Below are 14,885 nucleotides of genomic sequence, written 5' to 3'. Positions count from 1 at the left end.
GGTTCTGAGTCAAAAACATTATGTTGGAAGTGCAACGAAGGCGAAGAAGGAGACAAAGGTTCTCCTCTCGTTGACACAAACATCAACTTGTAAAACACGAGACTTTTGGTTGAGGCGTGGAAAATGAAAACAGTGGAACGAAAGAAAACCCTAAATTAAAGAAAAATTCGTATGATCTTTTCTATACTAAATAAAGAACAAAGAGGGCCGTTGTCTTATAGGTTTTTAGTAATAAAACCCCTCCACTAAAGATTGATCGTAAAAAAAGCCCTCAATTATATTTTTAATAATTAAACCCCTCATTCTCCTCCGTCTACAGTGTCGTTAAAACTTGATGATTAAAGTTAAGTCAAAACGCAGAGTTTTCCAAAAAATAGAAAAACAACATGTAAACTCTTAAACAACACAAATTGTGAATAAAAACAACAAGATGTTTTGATACCAGTTTAAAAATTCCCAAATTCACCTAAGTTTTAAAGTTCCCAAATTGAAAAAAACCTAAATTGACGAATCTTAGTTTAGAGTGATGGCTTTTATCGATTCTTTCAGTTTTGAGAGATAAACCGGTGATCGACAAGAGTTGCAGAATTCTATATTGAGTGTTGTTGTCTCATCGTTCGTCGCCGTCTTTATTTCAGCTCTAAGAAACCGAAAATCATGGGAAGGTCAGTTCTTATTTCCATAATTCAGTTTAGGATGAATTCACCTTCGTATATATAACAAGAGTAATATAATTTGATTCCTCCTTTTCGATAACTTTTAGGAAGCATATTTTTTTCTTCTTTTTTTAATTGTTTTCTTTTTATTTGAGTTGGATTGGACTCCATAATTGTTTTCTTTTTGATAACGTGAATTCTATGTGATATTAAAGACTAGTGATTTTACATCACTTTTACATGTGAAACTTCGTAGTAGTTGTGTTGAGTTTTGGGATTAGTCTTTTAACCAATTATAGTTGTACAGGACCCTTTTCTTTAGATTACATGTTGGAGGATATTGGGCAGCAGATGGTTCATATAATGGTGGTGAGACCAAATGTTTAAGTCTTGATTTTGAAGATCCCAGTTTAGCAATGATATAGTAAAGTCGGCTGCAGTAGAAAACAACATCACTGAATCATACAATGCTGTTTTGAAAGATGCTCGAGAAAAACCAGTGATTGCATTATTAGAGGACATAAGGCGACATATTATGGCTAGTAACCTGGTTAAGATCAAGGAGATGCGGGATGTTAAAGGCCTGATCACACCCAAGGCGATTGCTATTATGGAAAAGCGGAAAAAGAGTTTGTAGTGGTGTCATCCGCTTACAGATGGACGAGGCATTTATAAGGTGGATCATGGAAAAAATAAGTATGTCGTTCATGTTCGAGATAAGACTTCTTGCACTTGCAGAGAGTATGATGTGAGTGGGATTCCTTGTTGTCATATTATATATGCGATGTGGGCTGAATATAAGGAGACAAGGCTGCCAGAAACTGTAATTTTAGAATGGTATTCAGTCGAGAAGTGGAGGCTTTGTTACAACTCGCTTTTGTTTCCTGTGAATGGGATGGAATTGTGGGAAACACATAGTGATGTTGTTGTTATGCCTCCTCCAGACAGGATAATGCCAGGAAGACCAAAAAACAATGACCGAATCAAAGATCCAAACGAAAAAACTTATTCTCAGAATTCTCAAAAAGCTATAGTGGTACATCTCTTACATCTCTCTATCTAATATGGTGGTTAGACTTACCAAAACTCATTTTATTATGCAGACATGTAGTAATTGTGGACAAACAGGACATAACAAATGAACATGTCAAATAGAGCCAGTTCCTAAACCACCTAACCCGCCTTCAGAATTTCCTTCTTATCATGCCAAAGTTATTGTGGTAAGATTATAATTCTCTGTTTTAGTGTATGCCAAAGATTTCTTAGCAAAAAGATTTGTAATTCATGCATTTGATCTTGTAGAAATGTAGCAATTGTCAACAAACAGGACACAACAAGCGCAAATGTCATCTTGAGCCAGTGTCTAAGCCACCCAATCTGCCTCCAGGAAGACCTTCAAAGAGACAAAAGACCACCCAATGAGTTCAACTTGTCATATGAAGTCTTTGTTTTTCTGGATTTTTTTTTGTTGCATCATGTTTGCTTTTAATGTTTCACTCGACTTTGTAGTTTTGTTTTGATAATTTTTATGTTCCAGTAGTATATTTGGCTTTATAATGGTATTTTGGATTTTATCATAATTCTTGACTTATATAAATAACATGTCGTTTTTTAATTTTTTCAAAACACAACGTTTTAATTTAACTATGACTTGACCTTAATCATCCAGTTTTAACGACACAGTAGACGGAGGAGAACGTTTATTAACAGAATTAAAGTTGAAGGGTTTAATCATTAAATAGATAATTGAGGGGTTTTATTACGATCCATCTTTAGTTGAGGGGTTTTATTACTAAAAACCCTTGTCTTAAATATATAAAGCCTTAACATTTGGGCTTTTCTTTTTTTACTAAGAAATAACTAGTGAATTATTTTATCAGGCTACTCAAAAAAATCTGAACAAAAACCACATCATATTCTACCGGTAACCATTAGACCAGAAACTGAATGAAAAGAATAATGTAGAACGCAATAAACAATTTTAAAAGAATGAAACAAAAAATGCGGAGAATGAACAAGATAATAACTGATGACCAAATAATAACAATATTTTATAAAATATATGAAATAAGTCAATCAATAAAAATACTAATACTACTTTAAATGTATATAAAATAAATTTTACATTAGATTTAAAAATAAAATTTATAAATGAAATTTTAGATATATCATATTAAATACTGATAGTTAATATTAACCTACAATAAAATTTTAAGAATAGTTAAAAATTCTTTAGTTTTTATTTACGATATAAACATCTTTTAAATTTATTTTACTATTCATACAATTTCCAGATAAAGCCTTTAGATTAATTTAACATGAAATTTTGTATCAAAAATATTTTTCTGCCAATATACTGTGTAAAATATGAATATTCTTATATTATAAGATTGACATATTATTAAGAAACATAATTTTTATTTACTTTAAAATAAAAAAAAAACGAATTTTTATTATTTGTTTTTTTTTTCATTTGTTCCATTTGTTCCTCATCAATTATGGGGAAAACATTTTTCTTCTATTGTTCCTCATTTTATGAGAAATGTAGAGTAATGATAAGGAAATAATATTTTTTGTAAATGGTAAAAATTTTGAAAAATGAAGAAAAATATCATATTCCTCCTCATTTTTTTCCTAAATTATGGTTAACAATTAGAGCAACACCTTGTTTCAGAATATAGAATGATTTTTAAAGGAATTACATATTCCCAAAGGTTTTATTACAAGGATCACTCAAACGAGGGGTTCATCTACCCAAATTTTTTGATGTTATCTTACGAAAGAAATTCGGATTAAGATACTGATTTTTATTACCTTTGCAACTGTTGAAGAATTCATAAATGTTTAGTTTGTTCTTTGTTTCGGAAAATTGTCTCTTTTTTTTTTTGTAACTCTTTGTTTTGACAATAATGTATCAAATTCTATTTTAGAGAATTTTGTCTCTATCTCACAATTTTTTTAATGTAATCTCTGGAGATTACAAATTATGAAAAAGAAAAACTAGTAGATTGCAGATTCGAGCATCTTGTTTCTATCAAATGGGAAATTTAGGAGATTGCAAATTCTGAAAAAGAAAAACTACTGGAGGCCTCAAAATTAAAGAAGTTGAGACAGCAATAAACAGGTTTAGTAGAGAGAGGTTACATATAATCATGAACAAGATGCAACACTAAGCAAAATCAGAGACAATACCGATATTATGAACATAAAAAAATTCTCCAACTAAATAAAAAAGACCAAAGATTACTTAAATCTCCCAAGTAATTACAACATAAGAACAAACATTTCAGTGGAGATAAGAGGGAGCACTCTTAGAGAAACATGAGATTATCAATCTGACCAGGGAAGACGGAGAATGTGCAATGATATGAATCTGAATCCCAAAGTGGATCCTTCTGTTCTGTGAATATTCCTTCTATGTAGACTTTTCTCACAACATTTTTCTTGATATTATAGTAGAGAAGATAAAATTGTTCTTTATCGACAAATAAGGGTGCCAAGACAACTTCGCCTGCACCATTGGCAGAAAATAGAGATGGGGTAAAAGTTAACTCATGGAATCTATCGTAGGCAAAAACATAAAAGTGTTCACGGGCCAACAAAAAACATACCTCCATCAGCAACACAAAATGGATGACAACGATGGTAAGTTTCGCCATCTAATGGAGGCAATTCATATGAGTGTTTAGACCATTTATGTTTCACAACATCCTCTAGAACCAATAAGTTAATTCTACAATGAGAATTTCCCTTGAACAAAACTGCAAGCTTTCCCTCGTAGCTTGTCAGCCTTAGACGCAAAATTCTGCTTGTTAACTCTGGTAATTTGATGAGATCAAATTTTTCCGACCTAACATCAAATCTCATAACTGCATGATGAACCTTGCCAATGTCGAGAAAAAACCATAATACAAAACACCATCGATACAAATATCGGTTGAATAAGGAGATTCATGATTGTGAAGAGGAAAATCTTCAATAATCCTCCAAGAATTCTCCTTTCCCAATGTCAAATACGAAACTCCTGAGCCAAAGCGTCCACCGTAAAACTAGATGCTCCTCTCATCATACACAACACTTTGTAATCACCACTTATGGGATCGTAACCCAAGAAGTGTTGCATATCTAACCTCTCAGAATCAATCTAAGGCAACGTAAAGGATTGTCTAGTGCTAGGGTTATAAACCATGAGTAAATCAAACCATGAACAGAGGCAGAAAAAGTTGTGTACGGTTGAGAAGGGCAGTTCATATGGTAAGTTGATAGGGAAGAAGAAGATGATGATGATTCACCTCGCTGAGAAGAAGGAATGCTTCCAGGTACCTAACTTGTTATCTTTCAATGTGAAGATGAGACTTTGGGGACGATTCGAAGAAGACTTGATCAAGTACGATTTCATGAAATTTTGGTTGCGGAATGATGGATACAATTTTATATTGTTTGTTACGATACGCAAAGGAACCTCGCTAGGGTTTTTACGGGTAAACCTTTGAATATTTCAGGAATGAGATCAAACGGAATCTGACCGAAGTTTCTTCCGCTTAATCTCAAATCATCGGAGATCTTTCTCTTCGCTACATGACTTTCCATGGCGGAGATACCAACAAACAGTGTCGATTGGTCGCAAAATCTTATCTCCTGTGGACCAGAAACGAAGCAGAAACGAAGTATATATTTTAATTAAAAAAAAAAGAAATGAAATATCCCACTGTTGTAAACAGAGGTTTTAGAGAAATAGTTCTCTTTGTTATTCATATATCCAATAGAATATAACATATATATAGTGATACAACTTTAGGGTTTTAGGTTATACACCAGATCTACTAATGTGTCGATAATGGTCATTCATACAATATAGAATATTCATAACACTCCCCCTTGGATGATCATTATAAAAATATAATTCCAAATGCGCATGTGAGATGTTGCCTCGTTAAAAACCTTACCAGGAAAACCCAGTGGGAAAAACCATGGTTAAGGAAAAAAGAGTGCAACGCGCTTTTACTCCCCCTCTTGAGTACATCACTTGAAATCTTCAAAATTACGCAATCCAATATGATGAAGTATCTTCCTTTTGAAGTAGTGGTTGAAAACGCCTTGGTAGATGGTTCGCCAAATCTTCACTTGAACAAATTTGTAGGACATGTATATCACCGTACATCACCATTCTTCTAGAGGCTGGTTGTCTCTTAGATGACTCATCTTGATCATTAACTTTGTCTCTCACGATCTCATCAATGTTTGTCAAAGACTTTAAAGATGATAGTCTTTCACCATTGGAATCATAATATTCCTCTTCAAGTGTTTATCTTTCACGTGTTCTTTTGTTGTCTCGTTAAAAACCTTTCATGGAAAAACCTAATGGGATAAAAACCATGATAAGGGAAAAAGAGTACAACCACGCTTATGATCATATATCTCCCCCTGAAAGCATCATATTCATGTTATGTATTATGATCATATATATCAAATTTCTGAACTGTTATAAACAGCGCTTTGAGGTACAAACTCATATGATCATCATATATTTTCTTGGGTCTTTGAACTTCAAGTCATTTCAACCCCTTTCATATAGAAGATCTATTTGAACTTTAAGCCCAAATCTTCTTTTACATACAATCTTCTAAACAATCATCTTATACATAGGAGTTATTCATAATCTCCTTGTAAAACTTTCTTTTTCAACTTTTCTTCTTAGTATGGTACTACAAGACCATTTTTCTATGTAAGATGATGTAAGCATCCTGAGATAACATCTCTTTCATCAGATCTCAAATCTGTAACCTCAAGAAATTTCATGAAACATCTGATCTTATACAATCCGATTTTTCCATCTTTCAGGAGTAATATTTCATCATTGATTGTTTAACCGGAGATCAGATAATATTTTCATCATCAACATATTTTACACTTGTTCTTGTATATTTCTTTTAACAAGAACCACTTGTAAGTGATGAAGAGACAAGATACACATATAATTTTTCTTTTTAGCAAGGTTCAGCAAAGGCCTACGTCCTCAAACTTTCTTGAAAATACTTCTTTAACACAATTACAATTAGTGTTCAATCTCGGATTTACGCAACTCTAAGATCTTCTCTTAGCTTCTTCCCGATCTATTTTCAACCCACTATGAGATCACTAAGATCAAAAACAATGATCTGAACCTATGATTATCTCATAGAGAAAAACTTTCACCCTTTTCTCTCCAAAGGTGTCAAAAGGCATCAAGACTTTTTCTTGCTTTTACAATATTCTCGAGAACTATAAAGTATTTCTTCTAGCAATATAATTACTTTAAGGGATATCTCTTATAGTTTGAAAACCTTCTAAACAGACTAAATCAAGTCTTGCTTTATTTTTAAACTCATAAGGGATCTACATAGTTGCTTCCACCATATGAGAGTGCATTTCTCATAATAAATATCTAGTATTTTATGAGAACCATTGTACTACTACATTTACTTTATTTCTCATAAAAATCCCCTTATATACCACCATTTTACACTTTAAGAAACTTGAACTATTTCAAATAGTTACTTCTTTCAATGATTAACCAATCATTCTTTGTGTACACTTTTCAATAAAGCTTTTTCTATTAACCGCGGGTTATGATCCTCCATTTTATCCACAACATAGTCAACTGCAACACTGCATGCAAACATATTTACGACGTCGATTTGCTTATTGGCTCCTTTTCATTCTAGACATGACTCAACTTGTTGAGATTTCCTTTCATTATGATTCTCAGGTACCTGAATCTCTTTCTTACTCATGTCTAAGTCTCTTCTAGAGATTTTTCATAACTCTTTGCTTCCTCGGTGCCATATTAAGTTATGCTTCTTTTCTTTTCGAGGATACTTATATTTGGAACCATAAGTCTATCACACTTCATGCGATCTTTAGACTTACTAGCAGTTGATCTTATCCATCTAGGACATTAGTTGGAGCACAGCTGGTATATGTGACTTTGTTACTCAAGGTAAAAAAATGTCTTCTAGCATATTTGCTAAACTTTGCAAATAAATTATCTTTTTCAATTTCTAGCGCACATTTCAAAGTACGAGGATCAAGATAATGTCTCCCAATATATATATTTTCCAGCTATTTATTTTCTCCCCCTCATGTTGGAAAGACTGACTCACTGAAACAGTCTCTGCATCTCGAGCCTCAAATTCTCGAGATATTCAATCTTCGAAAGATATTCATATCCAACAGATTTCCAACATTCTTTCAAATTCCATCTTATATCACTGTGGTTGAGCAACCAACATGTATAACACATTTAGATGGAACAAATCTGGTTTTTAACCTAAACCAATTGTAATGGGGAGTACTCATGATAACTCATTGGCCCGATGCGAACTTATTGACATACAAAGTCATTTTTGTCAATCACATAGCCTGGTTTCACCACCATTGTCAATTAACCAAATACTCTTGCAAACTCGAATATATGGTGGATGATCAGTCCACAATATCTCTTTGTATACATACCAGAAAATTGACACTATCCAAATTCATGGGGTCGATGAAAGCCATATAATTGGCTTGCTTTGTAAAGCAACACACATTAACACTAGGAAAACTCTTAGGTTCTCTAATGAATCTTTTCAGAAATTTCTTATTATTCTTCCGCATCACTACTGAACCGGAATGGCTTAACCGGTCATGCCAAACAGTGAGATTTTCACAATGCATTTCATCTTCTAGATAATACATGTAATCTCTAAAATACTTTTCTTGTCTTGGGTAATACTTATGATTTCAAAGTATTTTCTTGGCTTATTATCTTAACATGATTACTTTTCAAATCATCAAGATTTGCTTTATCATATGAGTGATTAAATTCATTTTGGGTGTGAACATAATCTTATATCTGTTCCATCACCTCTTGTGGAATTCATTAATTCTCCCCCTCGAGATGATGACACTTCATGTCTATCAATCTCGATATGAATCCCACTCTGTAATCAATAATATGTAAGTGTAATTTACATGAACCCTAAGATCTTTTAAGCAACATGATTAATCACATGATAGAATTATAAAGGAGGGTTAGCGGAGTACCTCCTCCATTCATTGTTGTAGAGATTCCTTGATGGACAGCTTCCTGAAGTCCTGATCTTCTAGTTAGGTGATTAAGTTTCTCTCCCCTTGCCTATGAACTTACTCTCTATGTGTTGTCTTTCTGAGATTTATTTGGGATGCCTTTATGATGGACTAAAGGCATATATTTATAGGCGGAGAGAGGATCTAATTACCAATTTAATTGGTTACCAAATATATTAAGGAATAACATTATGCCATAGAAAACGGATGACTATAAGACCACATAATAGGAAAAGGAAATATTTCCTTACAGTCTCCCACTTGGTCGTTAGTAAATCCATTAATGTTTTCTTTTAGGAATCATAAGGTCGGCATAATATATTATAACTTAATTTATTTAATTTGGTCATCTTAAGTGTCTTGACTAATCAAGTAATTAATGGGAGTCATGGCGGTTGCATATCATTCAGCAACATGAGCCCTTCCAAGTACTACTACATTGACTACTGTATTAGCTAGACCATAACATAAGTAGGAGTTATTATAATGGTCCCTTTAATGTCTTTAAATAAAGACTCATTCTGTTATCATATATCCAACAACAATAATGTGTGTGCACATTGGAAACAGAATATAAAAGATGTAAAAGTCGTAAGAGAGCTCAATTAAATGTCAAAATATAGGCCAGTCATAATAAGCAGACAACGTAATTAGGAACTTTCCTCAAGACTTATACTTTTAGAATGCATGTTAAAAGTCATTAGAGGTAATCCTTTCATAATAAGTCTGCAACCTTAACTTTAGTGTCTATCAATTAATTAACATACATTTCTCTTTTGACATCTTGCTTTAATTTAATGACATACATAACCTTAATGTCCATATACTTGGATCCTTCATATATCATGTCATACTTGTATAAAAGAAAATTACATCTTTGATTTTCACATAAAGAGTTAAACACTTCTTAACAATACTCAAGGTCTCAAACTCAAAGACATTTATGTAATTATACTTTCTTAATAATAAACCTCATTATATGTCACATACTCACCCTCTAAAGTGGATTTATAAAGAAACTTCAACTGCAGGCTCTTCCATAATATGACACCTCTATTAATGAGATACACATAGCCGAAAGTGTAGTATCTTAAATCAAAATATCCACCAAAATTTGAGTTAGAAACTTCAACCATATGTGGATGTGTTGATTTTCTATTTGTGAACATGTATTCACTTGTTTCCTTTAGGTATCTCAAAACATTTGTTTACAAATAGCAATAATAGAAGAACACGTCATCTTGCTAACTCTCTCAAGAACTTTATCAATATAAGTTTTTAGAGAAAATCTTAATTCCAAGTGATCTATCATGGATAACTTTATTTGCATCACATAGGAAATCTCATTGATAACTTTTGTATAAAAGTTCTCGAGTGGCTAGCTCTTAGTCTCAATAATGGACTAAAATTACTTTAGACAATAAAATATCATACAATACCAGATATATGAACTTACTCCCACTGATCTTGAGGTACATATTTGGTAAAATATAATGTTTTCTTTGAAACCGAATTCTGTAATGATTTCATCAAACTTTAGATACCATTGACTCAAGATAAGTTCATAAGTTGAATTCTTTAGTTTGCAGACCATGCATTCACAGGTTTCGATTATGAAACTTTCAGTTTGACTTTCATAGACTTTCTCTGATAAGTCTCCATTAAAAACCAATTTTAATATCTATCTATTGTAACTCATGTAATATTGGCTACTAATGCCATGAAAATGCTAAGAGAATCTTTCCTTGACACAGGGAAAAAAATTTCATTATAATTGATACCTTCTTTCTGATTAAAACCTTTTGCTATAAGTCTAACTTTATATAGTTCAATTTTGCTATTACAGTCGGTTTTGGTCTTAAAGATCCACTTACTACCGACAGTTTGTGTCCTTCGGCCAATTGAACGACATCAAAGACTTCATTTTCAGCGAAAGAGTTTATTTCATCTTTCATGGCATCAATCCATTTATTAGAATTAACATCTTTAATGATTTTTGAATAAGAAACCAGGTCTTTAATTAATATTCAATTCTCCAGATTCTACTTGATAAAGCACATAGTCATCAGAAATAGCAGATATCCTCGTAAAGATAGATCTTCTTAATGCTTGTTCCTCTTTTGCTTTATTATCATTATTAGCGATGTTTTCTTCATGGAGTGGATGATTTCCAGTAATATTCATAAATAAGGGCAAAGAAATTTAACCCGGTCCTAATTTTCTGAATGAACACATCTTGAACTTTATCACTCCCACTAATCTTGCCATTCTTATAGAATCTAGCATTATCGGTTTCCACTATTCTTATAATATGGGCTGGAAAATAAAACCCATATCCTTTGGACTTCTCAGGATAACCAATACAGTGACCACTGATCGTTCTAAAATCCAATTTCTTTCCATGTGGATTATAAATTCTTGTTGAAGACTAGATTTCCAGCCTTTCTACAGTTCAAAATGAGTATTTGGAACTGCTTTGCTAGAAACTATGTTCAAGACATAGACTGCAGTACATAATGCGTCCATCCACAAGGATATAGATAAGTAACCCTGACTCATCATGGATATAATCATTCTTATATAAGTACAATTATGCCTTTCAGCTCATTCTGCCATGGAGAACCAGGCGTTGTGTACAGAGTAACAATTCCTAATTTTTAGAGAATTTTGGTAAAAATTCCATAATGTTGTTTTGTTTCATTATATCTACCAAAAATTCACTTCTATCTAACATTATGATTTTCACTATTCTATCTAATTGTCTCTCTACATCAGTAATGAATACTTTTACAACATCCACGTATTGAGACTTTTCCATGCAATAGATAGAGATAACAATAACGTGAATAATCATCAATAAAGGTAATGAAATATTTTTCACCTCCAAAAGAAGGAACATCAAAAGGTCCACAAATATATATTTGAATAAGCTGTGTACTTCTTGTGGCTTCTTTCTTAGTGTGTTTAGTTTGCGTACCCTTAATGCAATCTATATACTCTTTAAAGTTGGTAAAATCAAGATTCAGAATGACTCCATCTTTTACCAATCTTTTAATTTATTTCACTGGAAATATGTTCCAACATTTTATGCCACAAGAAATATGAGTCTTTAGAACATGTTTTGCTTTTAATTTCATTATTTTCATGCAGGATGAGATGTGTTTCATAATCATAACGTTGATCAATCGAACCTAAAGACCATCAACTGATTTTCCAGAACTAACTCCATTAGAGTTCCGAATTACATGAAACAACTATCTCAATGAGTTAATAATAAGCCAATCAAGTTTACTTATTGAAACCGAATAATAGAAAATATATGTGGAGCATAAATACCTGAAATAAATTTTAGATAAAATCCAATATTCATAATGAGACAAAAAAAAATGCCAATATTTTCAACTAGCATATTGTCTCTGTTTCCATTATAAGTAGTTTCACTTAAGTTGATTGTCTTAGTCACAAGAAATTTATGCATAGCACTTGAGACATGTATAATTGCACCGATTATCAATCCACTAACATTTAAGAAGAAGCATAAGCAACATTAGGTTTGAAAATCCTTATCGAATCTAGATGATTAGCTTTCTTTTCAAACAAACTTTTCTTAAAGGTATTCTTTCTGAAAGTGTATAACTTTCTGCAAGGTTCTGCAAAAGTCATCTTTCTCTGCCAGCATCTTCTTATCAATTGGATTATGGTCATTAATTTTGGGTGGTGCTCTTTCATGACTTAATGTCTTTACCCAACTTTAGGTAAAACTCCATCAGTGTAATGGTAACTTTAATACCATGACTTAATGTCTTTACCCAATTTTGGGTGGTGCTCTTTCATGACTTAATGTCTTTACCCAACTTTAGGTACAACTCCATCAGTGTAATGGTAACTTTAATACCATTACTCATGATCAAGCATGACCTCTTCTAGTACCAATTGTTAACCAATTCATTTAACATCTCATTAATGGTGTTGAAATAAATATTGAATGGTCTATAATGAGGAGGTGGTATATGTAGGATAATTTGGACAAAATTTAATCATCCACACTCATTCCTAAATTATCCAACTTATCTAAAAGGTTAGTCATTGCAACGCAAATTTCATGCATATAAATTTATACCATTATATTTCATAATTATGAGATTTGCCATAAGTTTTCCCAACAAGGGATTATTTGCAGTCTCAAATTGTTCTTCTATAACTTTTAGTTTATCCGTAGTTTAAGAGGGGGTTATTGGTTCTATGATTTTAATGGATTTGGAAATCCAGACAAAAATCATGTGTTATTCAATCATTGATTTTAAAATACTTATCAAAATGATGTGTTATTGGTTCTATGATTTACAAATACTTGTTAAAATCCTATGTTATTCATTTAATGATTTGTTTTTGGATTTCAAAATCCACATTATGTTTTAAATTGATTTGAATGGATTTGAAAGTGTAAAATAGAAGGATTCAAATCCAAAGATAAAACATGTTATTTCAAAATCCATGTGTTTTGATTTCTAGAATTTACAATTCTATATGGATTTAGAAATCACCTCTCCAATAACAGCCCCTAAACAACTATCGAAATAAACATTTAATATTGTTAAAAGTTATCATAATTATTAACATTATACTTAAGTTGTTTTTATTTCTTTTATGGAGAAACTTTTCATCCTTAATACTAGATTTCGTAATAAAAATTTAGTTTCTCGTAATGAGTTACTAAATCCATATCTAATATTCTTAAAATGAATCTCAACTTTTCCATTACATTATGGGAAATTGGTTCATAAAGGATTGAAAGATCCAGAAAAATTGCTCTAATTTTAGAGATACAACAAGTTTTTTTTTTTCCAACCACACATTTAAAATTAAAAGAGAACTCCGAGATTGGTCACCCAAACCGGAGGGAAAGAGTTTACAAAAGAAATTTCAGAAACTAAAGTCCTTGAAGACCGGGCTAAACAATCTGCTCTTGCGTTAGACTCACGAGGGATCCAGTCTAGAGTGAAGAAAGGGAAAGAAGATCTGAAATAGAGAAGTCCTCCAGTAAAATCGTAAAGGCTGGCCAATCGTCGGGCTTCTGCACCATCGCGATAAGCCCTGCACAATCCGTCTCAAAAGCTTGACAATCCACTCTTGCCTCCAAAATAGACTCCATGGCCCAGAGCAAGGCTTGTAGTTCCGCATGTAAGGGGGTAAGGCCACGTCGCTGACTCCGAGCTCCCAAAAGAATCGTTGAATCATCCCCATCACAAAACCACCACCCCAAACCCTGTAAAACATCCGAATTTTTCCATGAACCATCAAATTGACAACGGATATACGGCTCCCTAATTTCCAAAGAAGCCTGGGGATTTAAAAAAGTATCAGAGAGAGATTTGGCCTCAGCCCACAATAATCTATCATTTGTTGCCTGATTTAAAATCTCTGTCGGTTCTGCCTCTAAACCCTGAAAAACCTTTTTATTCCTATCTTTCCATATCGACCAAAGTATCCAAGGGAGATAAATAGAAATATCAGCAATCCCGGACTGCCCTGCCGCCCGCCAATAAATAAAATCCAGATTCGCATAGATTGATGCATATGGAAAACCTTCGGCTTCTAGTGATAAAGGAGACAACTCCCAAATACTCATTGATCGTGGACATTTAAAAAGAGCGTGGTTAATGGTTTCCGATTCCAGACCACACCGCTTACACTGAATATCACATCGGACGCCACGGTGTGCAAGCCGTTCCAATACAGGAAGAGTTCCAGAAGCGACCTGCCAGAAAAAATGTTGAACCTTGGAGGGAACCTCAAGTTTCCACGCATGGGCGCGAAGAGCCATGCACGTAGGTCCAATTTCCACTTCCGAGATTAGTTCCCGTGCTAACCGATAACCAGACTTCACGGAGTACTTCCTTGATTTAGTAAAATGTCAAACTAAAGAGTCTGGTTTAAAAACTTTGCTGACCGCAATCTGAATAATCGGAATATCCTCCAAATCAAAAAACTCCTCCAGAATAGGTAAATGCCAATCCTTCGTAGATGGATTAATTAAATGATTAACCATCAAACTTGGAAGCAATAGTCGACCTTGACCATTAGCTGGTCTTGGACGAGTATCCGGTAACCACGGATCCC

The 14,885-nt window shown here is 33.0% G+C and overlaps 1 protein-coding gene and 2 pseudogenes across 3 annotated transcripts; 1 reads left to right on the top strand and 2 right to left on the bottom strand.

The window, feature by feature from the left end:
- The first annotated feature begins 450 nt into the window (after positions 1-450).
- On the top strand, positions 451-2,236 carry LOC147934123 (uncharacterized; annotated as a pseudogene). Its single transcript, XR_015572835.1, has 4 exons — positions 451-665; positions 964-1,692; positions 1,760-1,876; positions 1,959-2,236. The product of XR_015572835.1 is annotated as an uncharacterized LOC147934123 (transcript).
- Positions 2,237-3,835: 1,599 nt separating this feature from the next.
- LOC147934122 (F-box protein At2g21930-like) lies at positions 3,836-5,318 on the bottom strand (annotated as a pseudogene). Its single transcript, XR_015573002.1, has 2 exons — positions 4,268-5,318; positions 3,836-4,167 (listed from the first exon to the last, which is right to left on the bottom strand). The product of XR_015573002.1 is annotated as an F-box protein At2g21930-like (transcript).
- An 8,440-nt stretch (positions 5,319-13,758) lies between these two features.
- LOC147934121 (uncharacterized) lies at positions 13,759-14,589 on the bottom strand. The gene has a single exon (XM_087472517.1). The coding sequence runs from the start codon at positions 14,587-14,589 to the stop codon at positions 13,759-13,761; it is 831 nt and encodes a 276-aa protein (XP_087328643.1).
- Positions 14,590-14,885: the final 296 nt, after the last annotated feature.

Source organism: Camelina sativa, chromosome 11 (assembly GCF_030686135.1).
Source record: "Camelina sativa cultivar CO46 ecotype springtype chromosome 11, ASM3068613v1".
NCBI classification, from domain to species: Eukaryota; Viridiplantae; Streptophyta; class Magnoliopsida; order Brassicales; family Brassicaceae; genus Camelina; species Camelina sativa.
The sequence above is the reverse complement of the archived record's forward strand: the minus strand, read 5'-3'. Positions and strand labels throughout refer to the sequence as shown.